Source organism: Clarias gariepinus, chromosome 26 (assembly GCF_024256425.1).
Source record: "Clarias gariepinus isolate MV-2021 ecotype Netherlands chromosome 26, CGAR_prim_01v2, whole genome shotgun sequence".
NCBI lineage: Eukaryota > Metazoa > Chordata > Actinopteri > Siluriformes > Clariidae > Clarias > Clarias gariepinus.
In genome coordinates, this window is record NC_071125.1 from 8,345,975 (window position 1) to 8,364,648 (window position 18,674).

Below are 18,674 nucleotides of genomic sequence, written 5' to 3' on the forward strand. Positions count from 1 at the left end.
AGTGCTTGGTCAGTCTCAACCCATAGCATGTTTAATTTAAGAGCATTGAATGAGCAAGAACATTGTCATTATGACATTAAGTATAACCAGTCTGTAAACAAAAAAAAAGTTTATTTATTGATTTATTTATTACAGCATAATTCTTGACCCTGATTTAGTATATCATGGTGCATGCAATATGCGTGGCACAGTGTGTTAAGGCTCTGAGTTACTGATCAAAATGTTGGTGGTTTGAGCCCCAGCTCAAACAGGTTGCCACTATTGTGCTCCTAAACAAGGCCCCCAACCATATCTGCTCCAGGGGCGCCATACTGTATCAAGGCTGACCCTGCGCTCTGAACCCAGTTATACTGGGATATTCGAAGAAAGAATTTCACTGTGGAGTATGGTATACTGTATGTGACAAATAAAGGCTTAACGTAACTTGACGCTGTCCATAACTCCAAACCTATTTGTAGAGCATTCATGTAAAATTTATGTACTTGTATTTATGTACAAATTCTACATTTTCTAAGGTTTTTTTCTCCCTTCAAGGATAAAATTTCCTTGTACTTGTTTTGTTATGTATGAACTCTTAAAGGAAAAACAAATTCAGATTTGACTTAAGTCCCCTGGACAGCATGTATGCCGAGTCATTCACCTCTCCTCATGATGCCAAAAAGTATTCTCATTGGAGCTGATCTACATTTTAAAGACTTTAAAACTTTGCAAGATCATTTTTCATTAAAATTAATCTGGTTTTTTTTTCCTCTACTCTATAGCAGTTGCATTCTGATCATGGCCCAGATTACTGTTTATACTTTGTCGTTTGCAATTAGTTCCAATATGTCCTAACCTGTGTACTGTATATTTACCCCTCTATTTTGTCAACATGTTTGGAAAGTCTTCTGGAAAAGGCTACTAAGCCATGTTGCTACTTTTCATAGTTTCCTATTTATAATAAATATTATAAATAGTATTATAGATAGAAGGCTATGTATTCTCCTTATATAAAAACTTTACAGCACAGTTGTGTAGTGGTTAGGACTGTTACCATGCACCCTTAGTGTGAAGTTTGCATGTTCTCCCCATGCTTGTTGGGTTTCCTCTCACAGTCTAAAGACCTACAGATTAGGCTAACTGGTGTTCCCAAATTGTCCGTAGTGTGTGTGCCCTGCGATGGATTGGCACCTTATATACTGTAGGCTTCAGCACCCCTGTAACCCTGACTACAGGATAAAGCGGTATAGATTATGTGTCTAATGATCGTGTAATATTCAAGATACATTCTTTCTCTACATACAAGTTTTATTCTTCTCATGTTAAAGAAAGCATGTGTTGGTATTACAAGCCATTTTCAGGTTATAAAATTACAACATTACAAATAAAAATTCTTGACAATAAGTGTAGTACAACACAATAGAGTGCCAAATATTGGATATAAGTGGCACAGTGGCATAATGTTTAACACCTTCATGGTCGAGGGTTTGAATCCTGTCATGGGGGCATGGAAATGCATTCCCCCCGTGCTAGTTGGTTTCCTCCCATACAGTCCAAAGACCTGCAGATTAGGTTAATTGGCGTTCCCAAAGTGACCGTATTGTGTGTGTACCATGTACCAATCCATCAGGTGTATCCTGTGCCTCATGCTCAAAATCTCCTGGAATAGGCTCCAGGCCCTGTGACCCTGTATATGGTAAGCGATAAAAAAGATAAATAAAAGTTCAATTAATATATTGGACATAAAAAAACAAATGCAAATCAAATACTGTATTTATAGTTACATTTTGCATATGTTGTTGTTGGTCTTTTGGCTGCTTCCGGCTAGTGCCTGGGCTTCCCGCAATCTCAAGCTAAATATTTACTACTGAGCAACCTGTATATAATATGTTGCATATTTTGCATATATTGAAAGATAATGTGCATTTGAGATGTTTATTGCAAAAATTATTATTTAGCCTGATCATTGTGTTGTTGGACTGTGTCCTTATTATGGTTCTAAATTCAGCAACCAGGAAGAAGCTGTTTTTAGATCTACAAGTGCAGGTGTGAATGACTCTGTAACACCTGCCAGATGATAGAAGTGTGAATAGATCATTGCTGGCCTTGATTGGGCTCATGATTTGTTGGCTGGCTAGACCAAAGGACTTTAGTAAGATATTTACAATGCTGTTTAACAGAAGAAACAATCAGTGATCTCAAATATAAAAGATAGAGTTCAGGAAAATAGGACATTTGTATATACACACACACACACACACACACACACACATACATATATACATATAAAAAACACTCACTCATCATCTATACCACTTTATCCTGTATTCAGGGTCGCAGGGGGCTTGGAGCCTATGCCATAAGACTTACAGTAGGGCACAAGGCAGGGTACACCCTGGACAGGGTGCTAATCCATCACAGGGAACACACATAGCGGGCAATTTGGGAACGCCGATTAGCCTACTGTCGGAGAAAGCCAAAGTACCCGGAGGAAACCCACCAAGAACAAGCAAACTTCATGTACACAATCAGGAATCGAACCTGGCCGGGAATCGAACACAGACCCTGGAGGTGCAATAACGAGCATGATGATGCTGATAGGCAAACATGGACAGACATATTGGATGCCAACTGTTTAGAAGAATTATTACTTGTAGTGTTTGCCGCACTTCTAAACACTTACCAGCTGAGACAACTGGGAGAGACAGACAAAAACACGTGCACACCTGCCTGAATCTGAAGATCTCTGGTTGTAAGTCGTCATATAAGTCATTGAGAGACATGAAGAAGATTGGACATTTGCATTTTCCAGGTAAAAACAAAATGGGTTCTAGCAGACACAAGCTGTCTGTTTTTATCTGGATGCGGGCTATAGAAAGTGATACCACATAAGGAGTCGGGATCTCAAATAAGTGGTTGTTTTATGGGCAAAGATGCATCAGAACCTTCTACCTATATTATAAAACCTTACACCAATGAATAGTTAAGTTATTTATAAAGGTTAATTGACATAATGGATTTTTTTTATCAATGTTCTCAGTGTTGTGACCTATTTATAAAAGTGTATTTGACTTAGAATATTGACTCTGTGTCTGCAGATTCTGCCTGAGATCTGACTTCTATAATGCCTAATGCATACCATCTGGTGTATATCACACACCAAATGACCCAATATTTATCTAAATGGTTTCTAGAGCCATGGAGTATTTCACAAATTTCAAACTAAAGTTTCTCCTGTCAATTACACAGCCAGTATACCCTGGCGCTTATTACTGTCAGGCCAAATAAAAGACTTCTACCTCTGAATTGTAATTTTCCTCTGATCCCATATAATCCTTTTCATTAAATGAAAAAAAAGTTAAGATTATTATGGAGTCTTTCCACTTAATTAATCATTTTCCAACAGATGCCAGAAAAAGCCATTTTCCAATAACGGAAGGACTAAAGCGAGAAATACTGGCTCAGCTCCTAATATATAAAATAAATAATAACCTTTCAGAGAAAAATTTACATATTAACAAATAAATAAGTGAATAAATTAGTCACTAAGTAAGTAAGTAAGTAAATATATATTTTTTCTGTACACTGTGAAAGTATCATTTAACTGAAGCAGGCAAGATTTTATTAAAGTGCAGACATTTGGCTTTAATCATGGGATTGAACAAACATATTTTATTGTAGGGACCATCAGTCCATCCATTTTTATAAGCTCAAAAGCAATTGAACAAATCAGTCAAATAATAGCAACAATGATGGTGCAATTACTTACTGTACTTCATGGGAAACATAATACTATATATTTCTGCCATAACTCAGTTGTAGTTTTATAAAGGGGGATAAATAACAAATGTTAAAGTGGGCATACAATTTGTGGGGCCCCTCTGTATATTACACACCACTCAGCCATATTATTGAGCCCAATACTGTGTGGTTTTCTCTTGTGCCACCGGGGTGGTGGGTGTGCTGTGGGAATATTAGTGGCAGATCCTTTAGTCTCCTTCATGGATGGTACTTTTTGCTCATTGCATTGCATGGATGGTCATGCGAGTTTGTAGAATTCGATGACCGGATCAACAACCTTGAACTGCTAACCTGCTAAGCCCCATATGCATCAGGTTGTGTTTCATTGGGTGTTTAAATATCTTTAATATAGTGGTCAGCATTGATTTGCAATTTGTGCTACATTGGCTTTTCTGTGGGATTGGACCAGATGGGCTAACCTCCTGTCACCAGTTTACTGGCATGTAATTGATTGATTGTTAAATTTATGTAGTTAAAATTAAAGAAATGGGAACAAATGTTTTACTGCGACAGCCTGCAAAATGCTTAAAGGTGTTTTCATGATACAACCTCAACAGCAACCTTGTTTCCCCACTCATCTGTTGCAGCCATCAATGTTCAGCATCACCAGTATACCAACCAGCCTGATCATCTGTCATAATCTGCATCTGTTTCTCACTGGTTTGTGCCTTAAGTTAGATGTTTTTATTTTATGTTTTAACCACTGTGTGGCTTAAAATAAAATAATAATGAATGAATAAATAAATAAAAATTCCTTTAAGACTGGTCAGGTACAGGTACAAACCTTAACCCAAGTGAGAATCTTTATGTAGTTGTCTTCTCCCTACATCAATACAAGATCAATTAATGTGACTCTGGACAGAAATAAGTGTGCAACTTTTTTTTTTTTTTTGCAGGACAGGGCAGTGTAGATTCAGTGCCATAGTGATACAAGCAGAAAAACTGAACTTCAAATGTTGAATTTTAAAAGTGTTTTATTTATTTATTTTTACCTACTGTACAATCTTTTCCAACCTGCAACATCATTTCCAAATGTAATAGATGCAGTACAGATTTTTATACCAGACTTACGATACTTATAAATAATTGAAAAAAATGGATGACACACATCATATGAGATTTTTAATGATTTAAGGTGTAAGCAGATTCCACAATATACCAAAAACTTTTTGCACTGATTATGCAATGAATCTTTCATAACATTCCACCCCAGTGCAGATAAATGTAGGTGTTAATGGTGACTAGAAAATTTTACAGCCATTTTGTATGTGCCCACACACACACACACACACACACACACACACACACACGCACACACACACACACTTCAGGTTCAGCAAAGGGCTGTAGATCTATTATCATCATACAAACGTTTAGTCATAGACATTATGTTGTGTAGTTTTGTATGATTTTGCAACAAATTGTACATGGAATTAATCTCATAAATGCTACAGCTCAACACGTACATGATTTATATATATTTCTTTTTCCTTGAAAACTGTATTCTAACAGATGAATATCTTTCTCTTGAATTATAAGGTAAAAGTCCTGCCTAAGTGAAATGTTCTAGGTGATGTGGTTAGCTACAAGCCCAATTGAATGTGATATGTTCTTCCCACATACTGTATGTAGATCTATGTAAAATGAATTATGAAGGTCTACTATAAATATCAGAAGAGAAAATTAAGTAACACTCCAAAGACATGCAGATTAGGTTAATTGGAGTTCCCAAATTACTTGTAGTGTGTGAATGCCCGTGTGAGTGTTGACTGGTTGTAAAACTACAGTGGACACCATTGGCCTCAACGGTTCCTAGTTGGACTACAAAGGTTCCTAGATATATGATCCTGGGTAGAACAGCAACAACAGCAATGCATTCATTGTAACATTGGAAGATTGTCAAGACATCTACAGTATTGTCACCCAGCACAACCTGTTGTTGTTGGCTGGCTTCATGTGTCTCGTAGAAGCACATGTTAGTCTTTACCCTCCCTTGATGGTAGCTGTTGTATAACAATGAGAAGCTGGCTAGTGAATAGAAATCCAGTTTAGGCCACACCAACCTAAGTGAAAAAAAAAGTATGCTAAGTACAGTATATTAAATCCAAGCATATTTAGGTATACTTGCAGCAGACTAATGTTTAGTATACTTGAAGTTTGCTATTTTGGAACAAAAAACTAAGTGTATTTAAGTTGTAATTAAATTATACGAAAGCACAATTTTAAATGTACTGTATTAAGTAGACTTTTGTGTGCTAAAGTGGAACAACTTTAAGTATACTTAGTAGACTTAAAGTATATGGCTGTGTGTGTACTAACATACATACCTGCATTACAACATTAATTATATGTACGTATATATTTAATGTATTATAAGTACATAACAGCTATTTTTACTGTGTTACAAATACATGATTAATATACTATGAGTATATTCTTATTGTAGCAGTAGCATACTGTTATACTTCTGGTCAATTACCAATACTAAAAAAAGTACACTTGGTGGTTAATACAAATATACTTTATTGTATCATCCAGTGCATAAAATCCTTCTATACCACAGTATTGCAAATGTATTACCAGTACACTAAACGTGTTTAGAATAATATACAAATGCTAAATGCATTTTCTACTCTATAACATGTTTTTGAAAAGCATTACATCAGTAATTATGAGGGAGATTTTATTCATGAGTTCAGCAGAGTTACAAAAAACAGTCCTATAGTTTATTTGTGTTCAACAAAACAAAAAGTTCACAAACACACAAATAAAAATTTAAACTGTTGTCTGAACACAGACAGACATTAGTATTAGAGTATACAGGTACAGTATTAGTTTAAACCTGGTGTGTGGACACAGACAGACATTAGTATTAGAGTATACAGGTACAGTATTAGTTTAAACCTGGTGTGTGGACACAGACAGACATTAGTATTAGAGTATACAGGTACAGTATTAGTTTAAACCTGGTGTGTTGATTCTGTTACACAGAGACTGAAAACAGGCCGAGAGCTACAGAGCCACTAAACCACAAGCAAAGTACATGAGATTTAGCAACAACACATTAGACAATACATTCTATGGCTTAAAGTATGTAATTAATTACAAATTACCTAGCAAAAACGATTTTCAGCATACAAAAACAAGTTTGAGGCGCGGGTGGGAGAGAGAGATTCAGCGTGCAAAAATGAGTCTAAAAGCGCGGGCGCACGAAAGAGTAGTGCACTAAATATAAATACATATGAATAAGTACATTTAAATTGAACTGATAATATACTGAGACTCCCGTATATTAAAAACTGTATTTTAATGTATACTTTCTGTACATTTGTACAGTGATTATTTCGAGCATATATATATTTTTAAATATACCAAAAATAGATTGAAAAACAAGTTTAAATAAATATACTTTGAAAATTAGACCAACCTTACACTTAAAGTATATTTTCTAATAATATAATTATAATATAATAATATTCTATAATACAAATATTTTAAGGTGTATTAAAAGCTTAATTCCAAAATTTGGTAAAAGTATGATGTTAGTATACTTTTTATATATTAACTGATGGTACAACTTTTTGTTAGTATACTTGCAATGTACTATCGAGGATTTCAATATATTTGTAATACACTAAAGTGTTTTTTTTTTTTTCACTAGGTTTAAATAAAGATACAACTACTGTATTTAGAGCATTTAACAGATATAGATGATGGCGTTTTTTACACGCTTAAGTCACCTTTAAAAAAAAATCTCCCAAAACAATTATTTCTTTTATTTGTCACCTGTTGCTGAAAGTGTTGTAAATGCATGACACTCTGTGCAGTCTACTGTACACATACAGTATTCCCCAATGTAGTGCATCAGCTTGGTGACCTACAGTACAGTATGAGCACTGTTGATGCTTCCTAAAAAAAAACTCTTATAACAACCATGAATCCAATACTAAAATACTGCACATTAATAATAATTTAAAAGTAATTTAAAAAACATTTCATTATGGGTCTGTAAGAAACATGCATTCACTAGAAAGCTTATTTGCTAATATAGAAGCTGCCCAAGCTCTATGTTTGTGGTATTTGCTTGCTGTAACTTTTGTTGTAGCATGCTCTGTGAAGGTAAAGGTCACAGTCTAGCATTATACTACACACAAACACACAATGCATTCCTGGGAGACAACTTAAGCTGGTGGATAACTGGCTCATTTCCTGAGTCTTGTGCTTCTTTTGGTGATCGATTGGCCCTCAAAACCCGAGACAATGAGCAAATCCAGCTGTAGTTTTCCTACACGTACACCCATCCACCCACATACACACACTTACAGTGTTAGAGAGAGAGAAAGATTAAAAAGATCAGCTGCAGTAGGAGAGGTAATAAGAAATCAGATTCAAATATAAAAATACATATAGAAATTTTAAGAAGTACAGATGCTGGATCAACGAAGAGATTACTTATACACTAGAAAATATTTATATCGAGGAAACATTTTGCCAGAATGGTCACCTACAAGTGTGTGTGTGTGTGTGTGTGTGTGTGTGTGTGTGTGCGTGTGGTCTTCTCCCTAAAGGCATTAAGAAAATAACATTAAATAAACACACACACACACACACACACTTCCACACTTCACACCATGTGCAACTGTGTTACTTGACATAAACATGCCCAATTTAATCAGCTTACTTTTGACTGCTTATACATGCATGCTCGTGTTGCTCGTTTGTACATTCTATCAATTATTATAATTTTTCCCATACTATTACACTATCAAGGAGCTTTGATTGAGTTTTATTTTAATTTTCACACTCTAATGTGTGGCTGAAGCTGTCGTAGCTTGCACAGTTAGCTGAAATATGATTAATTAAGGTGTTGCTAACTTAATACACTAATACATTAATTCAAAATGTCAAAGTTTTAAAGAAGAAAATTTTTTAAGACTAACTTCATCTCTATATATATATACAGCATGGCTTAGTCCAAAAAAAGGTATGTAAACTTTTAAAAGCTAAACATTAAAAAAAGTATGTTTATTCTTAATGTGTTAAGTTTGAAACTAATTTGTTATATATGTTTCGAAACTGTGGTGCTAATTAAACAGTAATGTGTAGCGCCACTATAAGATAAAACACGGGTCGTTAGAGCAAACATATCCACAGCAGTCTGAGGTGAGGGCTTGTAAAATATCCAAACAGAGAGTGTTAAGCGACAAAATCAAAATGTTGAGTAAAAGGGATGTTGTGAACAGTCATGTGTCAGATGTAATAATCTACTTTTAACAGGAAACTGATGAAAGAAGTACAACTTATCTTAAACTAGGTGGAAGATAACAAACCTTACAAAATTGTATTTATTTGTATAAATAAGTTAGACAAAGAGTTCTGTCATTCAGGAAATGTATGTGGGCTTTAATCTGAAATAATAATATTACTGATTACAATGAAGCTGATCAGCTTACCTTTAGCTTTAACCTTTTAACTATTTCTACAAACTCTTTAACCGTCAACAGGTAACAATTTAAAAAAAATTAAATCTCAGCATTACAACAATATTAAGCAGATGATTGACATACCTCAGACAGGACATTCTTTTAAAGTTAATTTCCATGGCCTCCGAGTGGCGCAGTGGTAAAGTGCTTGCTCTATCATCCGGAGAACGCGAGTTTGATTCCCGGGTGATGCTGTAACCTTTTGCAGCTGGAGGTTGAGAGAGAGCTGATTGATTGAACTCTCTGTTCAGTTACTTAGTGTGCCCACATTAATTACGGTTCTACAGCCATTCAGGGGCGTCTGTGAGCTCACGCAAGCGGAAGGAGTGGGTGCGTGAGTGAGTAGTTAGAAAAGATGCGATCGGCTAGCGTCACGTGGTTCGGAGGAAACACGTGATCGTCTTCGGGCCACTGTGGGAGCCCCCTAGTGACGGGAAGGAATTGGACATAACTAAATTAGATACTGTATATTAAGCGTATTGCCATTGACCAGTTGGCCAAAATTTATGACTATGGTTTCAAGTCAGAATTTTTGCAGATTTAGAAGCTGCTGTAATTGTTCGTGAATTACTCCAGGACAAAAGAAAAAAAGTTCACTAAATCTCAAGTTTATGAGTTAATTATAGCCTTGGGATTCTTTGTGAGTAAGGCCCAGGGTTTTTGTTTGTGGTGGAATAATCTGTAAAGGTAAAGGTCACCACTATGCACTCCTGGGAGACAACTTAAGCTGGAGGATAATTGGCTCATTTCCTGGATATCGCACTTCTTTCCGTGATCGATTGGCCCTCAAAACCTGAGACAATGAGCACATCCGGCTGTAGGTGCAATCCAATTTCAGTTGTAGAGCTCTTTTAACAATGCACAATGTCACAAAGCCTTTTCACAGAAGTCCAGGTATAGATTTGGATGCAGAAGGAGCAACATTTGCCAACAGTGGCAAACATAATTATGGGTGTTGCCTCATTGCTAACAGTTCTTGGAAAGTGCAGATGTGGGAACATCAAGAGGAGCAGAAAGTGAGTCAGAAGTACATAAACTCTAAGCAGCAGGATAAATCAGGGTGCGAGGTGAGACATCAGGAGAAGTCTGTCAGGTTTTCTGAGAGTGCAGATTATTAGGTTTGCTCTTATTCTACAGTGTGGACCATGTGAGGTGTCTCTCTGGTTAATACATTATGTATAACACTTAATATCAACTTTCACTCAGTGTGTCGCTGTGTTCAAACGACTAAGTGCGTGTTTGTGTTTAACAGGTGTTGCCCCATCTGGGTGTGTGTTAATGCTGTAGTCATCAGCTTGTCCATAGCTGAGACCAGATGGCTTGGCTCTTCAACCCAGCGAGAAAGATAAACAACATCATAGAGGACACATATGGGCCAAACACACTGCCATGCCATACTTATATTGCTCTCTCTCCCTCTCTCTCTCTCTCTCTCTCTCACTCACTCTCTCTCTCTCTCTTTCTGTAGTGAACTTACTCACTCTAACTCTGTCTGAAATAAAGTCTTTATCAGAAGTTAGGCAAACTGCATCAGCTATGTGCTAGGTGTATAAAGTGATTTATAAGTATGCATTTATTCTTTCTAAAACGTTGGCTGCATTCATGCTTATACGGCAATTAGCACTGTGCTAATTTATTCAAAAGGCATAAATACAGTTTACCAGTGCATAAATGTCAATCTAGTTGTGTAAGGAAAAATATGAGCCAAGAAAAATTACTAGTTGCTGTGAAATAGTGCAAACACAGAGGCATTGGAAAGCCTGGACAGATAAGGGGAAATGCAAATCCAGTTGCATCCAAGTAAGACCCGCATTAATAATGCAAGAAAATAACTTGTTAGGGAGGTACCAAACAATTTATTTAAATTGATTATTTATGCTTTAATCAATAAAAAAGCTTTAGTATCAACATCCAAGGGCATGTGATAATATGTGGAATAACCCTAGTATAGAGTATCACATTAAAAAACAGATAAAAAGCAACGAAAATGATGTGACGATCAAGGAAAACAATTAATGCAAGGAAAAAAACACTGCCCACTTTATTAGGCTCCATTTTATTCTTCAGAACTGCCTTAATTTTAAGCAATTTAAAAATTCTATAGCATTTCAACAATATTTGTCAATTTACAGTAATTTGGTAAACACTTTATACTTTAATACTTTGATGGCCTTGCATACTTTCTTTATCTTTAATATTTGTATGAAACACAAACAACAATTTTAATCAATTACTTCGGTTGATTTACATGCCCTCGCCTCAGACTGACCAATGTTTTGTCTCATGGTGCCGCTTCACACAACTGCTTTTTTATCACTATAGTTTCAGAACATGAGAGACTTACTGGTTTTAAACCTCCTGCAGGAAGAATAAAAAATATTTATCTGTCTGTTCATCTTTGAAGGTTCATATTTTATAATCTTGGAGTAAGCCATGCTGTGTCACATTTTCACGGTACACTGTACACAATACAACTGTATACAAGCTAAACTATTGCACTGATTGCCTTTGTTGAGTGATGCATATAGATGCAACGAACTTGAGGGAAAAAAGAATAGCTCTAGATTAATGGTGTATTAATTATTTTCATGTTTTAGAAAAGCATCAGGGTCCAGATAGAACTGTCACTCGGTCTGGGTCTGGCCTAGAGAAAGCTATGAAGTAGTAAAATGAGCATACTGAGGAATGATTGCATGTGAGATCACTTAATTTCTGCTAGCACTGACCACTTAATCATTTCCTTTTTCTGGAAGTCAAAGGTGACAGTGCTAACCCCTATACTGCCGGGCTGTCTGCTTAGAAATGCATAAAAAAAAAAAAAACTTTGCCAAGTGAATAATAAAATAATAATAATAATAATTGTAATTGTTGCAAAGCAGCTTTACACAATCAAAAGAAATTATGGAAGTTTGTATTGTATAAAATGTAAATGTGCATTAATCGAAAGGATTGGATAGTCCCTGATCTGCAAGGGTAACGGTGGCAAGGAAACATTCCCTTAGATGGCAATAGGAAGAAACCTTGAGAGGAACCAGACTCAACTGGGAACCCATCCTCATTTGGGTGAAACGGATAGCAGGAATTGATCTGCAGTCATACTGTGTGTTAGGCGGCTGGCAGTTCAATATAACAGTTGATGTGTTTAAGTTAGTCCAGTTTGTTATTGAAGGTTCAGGTAGACTTGTAGGAAATCCCAGTCCTGAACTATCGAGCGACTGCAGCCACAAGTCCTCAGAGAACAGCTGTCTGCATCAGCCGAGGACAGAACCGTCTTCGTGGTAAAGTGGAACCGTCCCCAGTCACCACACGGATCCCAGACAGACCACATGGGCCATTCATGTTGGGAGCACCAGGACGAGTCAGACAAGTCCAGAGGGCAGAGGGGGCCTGGATCACTGGCAGCTCAGGGTCAACATTTGTAGCTTGACAGAGAGACAGGGAGAGGGAAAGAGAGAGGAGAGAAGAAGAGATATTAGTTAGATATAGTCACTGTCACACAGTGTATAAGGTGAATGTATATTTAGTGCAGAGTGCAAACAGGGACTAACTATGACAGCATAACTAAAATGGAGAGCACAGATGTGAGGGCTCCCTGAGATGTAAAGCAACATAGTGAGATGTTCACCGTCAACAAACCTAAGTGATCAATGAGAGTGGGGAAGACAGTATCTACAATACCAGTTCATTATAAAACTCTACGCCCATGAGTCCCCCAGATCGGCTCCTTTACCTAAGGCAAATATACTTACAAAAATGCTTGTTTAAAAAAAAAAGTTTTTTAGCCTAGACTTAAACACTGAGACTGGGAGTCCATTAATTGGAAGACTATTCCATAACTTTGGGGCTTTGTAAAAAAAAAGCTCTTCCCCCTGCTGTAGTTTTCATAATATGCGGTACTGACAAGCAGCCTGCATCTTTTGATCAAAGTAGGCGTGGTGGATCGTAAGACACTTGCAGTTCACTCAGATACTGCGGCGCGAGACCATTTAATGTTTTATACGTCAAAAGTAGTATTTTTAAATTGATGCAAAATTTCACAGGGAGCAAATGCAGTGAAGATAAGATAGATTGAACAACCAGACAGTAAGGCATTACAATAGTCCAACCTAGAGGGGATAAAAGCATGAACTGATTTTTCTGCATCGTTTGGTGACAATATATTCCTTATCTTGGAAATATTTCTGAGGTAAAAGAATGCTATCCGGGTAATATTATCTACATGTGCTTAAAATGAAAGACTGAAATCTATAATCACGCTTATGTTTTTCACTGTTGCACTTGATGGAACAGAAAAGCTGTTTAAAGTTACAGTGAGATCAGAAAGCTTGCTTCTAGCTGCATGCAAAACCTCACAATTGTGTTTTGTCTCAAATTACACATCATAAAGCAAATTAGATATAATGTAGGGTACTTAACACACCAATGAAAAAGGAAACTCAAAATGGAGTACAAGGGGAAAAGTAAAAGAAAATAGAACAAGAAATGAAACAGGCCAGGAAAATGTAATTTCCCCCTGGTTGGGGAATGCCAATAAGCAGCACTGAATCCTGTTTCCACACAGACATGATAGGAATTTAATTTACAAGCAACATGGATCTCTCTCTCTCTCTCTCTCTCTCGCTCTCTCTCGCTCTCTCTTTCAGTTCCCCTGGAATGCTGCCCCATCTCTATACCTACTCCAGGGAAAAAAAAAAAAAAAAAGAAGCCATTTGTCTTACTATGTTTATGAGAACTGGTTTGTTGACATTATGGTAACACTTAAAGATACATTTTCTTAATTACTAAAACATTAATGTACTAATGTACATTTATATCCTTACATTAAAGTATGAGTAATTAATTTATTTTAATGACATAATATAGACAGTGTACATCACCATAGTAATAATATATTAATAAATAACCATTGCAGTTTATTATACCGTTGTAGTTGTTTGCCTGCTCCCATTAGGTATCACCACAGCACATCATCCAATGCACACATTGTGATTTTTACACAGTATTTAATCTTAAAAAATATATAATAATAATAATATCAAAATAATTCAAGTATATGCACCTACTGTATAGTGGCCTGTTACCAGTCCTCTACTCAGTAGTCAGGTGAACAAAGACTCAAAGATCGATTTATTCTTTATTGCAAAACGGCATTGCATCAGCTCATCTCTCACTCACCCTTTATCTCTGTTCACATTTTGTGTGTATACTGGGGTGTCACACTTATTAAAACCACCTTATTTTGAATTAAAATTATGTTTCATAAGATCACTAAAATAACAAGTACAGTAAAGTACAATTATTGGACAGGTAGGAGCATATAGTTCTTTAATTATTTTTTTTTAATGTATAATATTATAAATAGGGATATATTCATCTAATTAAAAATACACCAAATGCAAGTTTACAAGCTACAATATTAGATAAACTGTCTAAATGTCTGCTGCTCTCTCCATTGCTGCCTGGTTAAATTATAAATCAGTCATAATGAAGGCTGCATAGTGATAGAGCAATGCAACATCATTAAATAACTCTGGAAATGCATCTTTTGGTCATATATTTTATATAAGAAACCATGGGGAGATGCTAAGAGGTAACATCTGTTGTTTTGAGCCAAGGGGATGTGTTAAAGTGACAAATAGACTTCCATATTTTCCCTCTCTCATACATCTGCAAAGCTAAATTTAGATTTGTGATCAAGTGGAGGAGAGCAGTGGATAGCAGGAGGAAGCAGCTGACATGCTTCATGAAAAGAGGATAAGTGATGAAGCCCTTAGGGCTGTAGTGTGTGTGTGTGTGTGTGTGTGTGTGTGTGTGTGTGTGTGTGTGTGTGTGCATGTCCATGCAGACATAAGTTGGTATAAGTGTGGCATTCCTCAGGTTAATGGTTGAGGGGCATAACCAGGATTTTTTTTTATTGTTTATCTTGCTTAAATATACTTTAAAATACCAAAAAAATTAGTTTCTTTGGGAGAGAACACACAAAATTATTGTAATGCTGCATGATTTTTTGCTGTACTATAAGTTGCATGACTCTGAATACACTAGTTGTCAGGTTATCTTTTCTGCACTTGGTTACATAAAAGCTCATCATTATTGTTTAGTTGTTAACAAAGCAAACCCCATTAAAATTAAAGCATCAGAAAGTTACAGTAGTAGCCTCATCAGAATGAGATTTATCGGCCAAATATGTTAAAAGATCATGATTTACTGTACAGATAATTCACAAACACAGGAAACGTCTATACATGTATATAACTATTACAATACAGTGTTTAAAAATAGGAGGTGCACTAGGGGTGGCATGGTGGCTTAGAGGTTGGGACTGATTCCTTGCACCATGAAGGTTGATGGTTTGAATCTTGTTCTGGTCCGTGTGTTTGGAATTTGCATGTTTACAATGTAGCATGTGTGAGTGTGTGCTTTGAACCCTTAAATCAGTTGGCACCCCATGACCTAACACAGGATAAGTTGCATGTAAGGTAAAAGTATGGATAAATCTTCCAATTTCCATCAACAATTTTCTCATGCAGGCATATTTTTTCCTGTCTAAAAGCACAATCTATTTAATGGTGTATATTAAAATTGGTTGTCCCACCAACAGATTTTCAAGACAAAAGGACATAACATTTAAGGTTTAAGTTTCTGGCTATAGGCTGGAATATAATGAACCAAACAGTAATCAGAGGGCCCTTAAACCGCCTGGGGTACAGAGCGATTTATGCCTTTAAGAACTGTATAGCAGTGATTCAGTGTGTTATTATCCCTGGTGGGATGATTATTATGCTGTCACAGTTTGTGGTTCAGTTTTGCTCTGTTGAAGTCCCTGAGGGTTATGAACAGTAAATGTGGATTTTTCTTTTGTTCCAAGTCAGATATTTGGTTAGCCAGGTTTTCTAGTGTATCATTCATGTTGCCCTGGGGTGGGATGTAAACTCCAACCAGGATAAAGGAGGAAAATTTCTGCAGTAGATAAAATGGCTTGCCGTTTATAAACTATGTTTCCAGATTCTAACAACTTCTATACAATCATTGATGTAGAAACAATGTTAACCACTTTTGGTTTTCCCTAATAGCTTTGCTACAATAGTTAGTTTCAAAAATTTAATTCAAAAATTCAAAAATATGAAGTAGAATGGCCAGCACAGTGGCTTAGTGGCTTAGTGCTCATTTTAGTGAATGTTCTCCCAGTGCTGTGTGGGTCTTCTTCGGATACTCTGGTTCCCTCCCACAGTCCAAATACATGTATATTAGGCTAGTTGGCATTATCCTATTGCCTGGAGTATGTGAAAGAGTGTGTGTGACCTGCGCTGGATTGGCACACCTTCCGGATTGGTGTACACTGCCTGGGATAGACTCCAAGCCCTCTATGACTCAGTATATAGGATAAAGCGGGATAGACGATAAGTGGGGGGGGGGGGGGGGGGGGGGGGGGTGAAAAACACAATGAATGAGCATTTTGTGAATGTAGGGCCATGATGAGGTCAAAGTGCTACTTAAGGTTGCACCTGGGTCTTATCTACAATTAGCTTTCATAATGTAGTTTGAAATGCTTCAAATGATGTTATAATAATTGCTTAGTCACTCACTTACTCACTCATCTTTTATACCACTTTATCCTGTATTCAGGGTCACAGGAGACCTGGAGTCTATCCCAGGAGGCTTGGGGCACGAGGCAGGGTACTATCGCAGGGCACACACACACACACACACTCACCCACTCATCCACACATTCACACACTACGGGCAATTTGGGAACGCCAATTAACCTAACCTGCATATCTTTGGACTGTGGGGGAAACCGGAGTACGTGAAGGAAACCCACCAAACACGGGGAGAACATGCAAACTCCATCAACACAGAGACGGGAATCGAGCCTGGCCGGAAATTGAACCCGCACCCTGAAGGTGCAAGGCGACAATGCTAACCTATAATAATTACAACAAAGTGAAATAAAATTATATTATCAAATGAGTACTCGCTGACCACAGAGTAAAAACATTTTTCAGCAGCTGATTAGCAGAGCTGTACACCATTCATATGCAATTCATTGATGTCGTGGCACTGTGTAGGTATGGGCATAGGACCAAAACAAGGAGAGAAAACAATATATTTTACCTGTTAAATAAAGTAACACACAAACAGTGTGTGTGTGTGTGTGTGTGTGTGTGTGTGTGTCGGTGTCAGTTTTATATCAGTGGGGTTAGTTCCCATATCTGCTTAATTCAAAATTCTTTTCTTGTTGATAAAATGTATTATGATCTGTGTTTATATGGGCAAAATTGAATCAGGCGTAAATCCAAAGACTCAATTAACCTTAAAGAAAAATCAATTAACCTCACTTTTAGTGAGCTTTGATACATCTGTATATCAGTTCTGTTTATGTGATTGAAAATTGTTGTATCTTGGCTTTCCAGTTTTCAGTCCTCAATTTGACCTTGTTGTCATAGGAACTGTTTTGAAGTCATCTGTGCTGAAAATAGAGCTCTCTGTGTTTAAGCTGTAAGTGTTGATCTGATAATAACAGAATATGACCTGCTGACCTCATGAGCTGGTGTCCTGCATACATTTTAAAAAGTGTCAGTGTTTTATTTACTCACTGATCTTCACGTATATTATTAAGCAACTACAGTGACTTGTTATAAGTTTGTGTTGACTTTATTGCAATTTTAAGACATGCAGTGATGGCTGGTTGTAATATCACTGTAGATGAGAGGGAAAATCTATTGTAATATCTAGGTAAAATAGATGGGAGATAAAATCTAATATTTAGCAAAAATCAACAGTTATTATGATAGAGAAATGAATTATTTTACAAGGTCTCATTGAACGCATAATAAAAATACGAGAATTACGCACACATGTAAAGGCAGAATGGCAGCTGCCATAAAATACCAAAAGGTTTAAACCTTTTTATTAAAATATTCAAACCTCTCTTTCTCTCTCTGTCTATTTTTTCTCAGCAGGACTATGCTGAAAAGGAGAAAGCCATAGCCAAAGCTCTGGAGGATCTGAAGGCGAACTTCTATTGTGAGCTTTGTGACAAACAGTACCACAAGCATCAAGAATTTGACAACCACATCAACTCATATGACCATGCACATAAACAGGCAAGTTCAAAAATGACTAACAAATCGAAAATCCTTAATGTCCAAAGTTATGTGGATGCCTGACCATTACACACAGTCTTTCAAAAAACTGTTGCAAGCGAAAAGTTGTAAGTATGCTATAGGATTAGGATTTCCTTTCATTGCAACCAAAGGGCTCAAACCTGTTATTTTATGACATTGCTGCTATCTACAAGGAAAGGTACATTCAGTCATATTAAAAAGTAAGTACCCTTTCTTTTAATTCTGTGTGTTTTTGTGTAAAAACATAATAAAAACAACATAGTCATAGTGGGCCCTAGTATAG

General features: G+C 36.6%; 1 protein-coding gene across 1 annotated transcript in view; it reads left to right on the plus strand.

Moving 5' to 3' along the window:
• Positions 1-18,459, plus strand: part of LOC128514456 (zinc finger protein 804A-like) — a 104,518-nt gene extending 86,059 nt beyond the window's left edge. The window contains exon 2 of the mRNA XM_053488313.1: positions 18,224-18,459. Coding sequence (XP_053344288.1) covers positions 18,224-18,433 — 210 coding nt within the window. The 3' untranslated portion in view covers positions 18,434-18,459. The remainder of the gene's footprint in view (positions 1-18,223) is intronic.
• Positions 18,460-18,674: the final 215 nt, after the last annotated feature.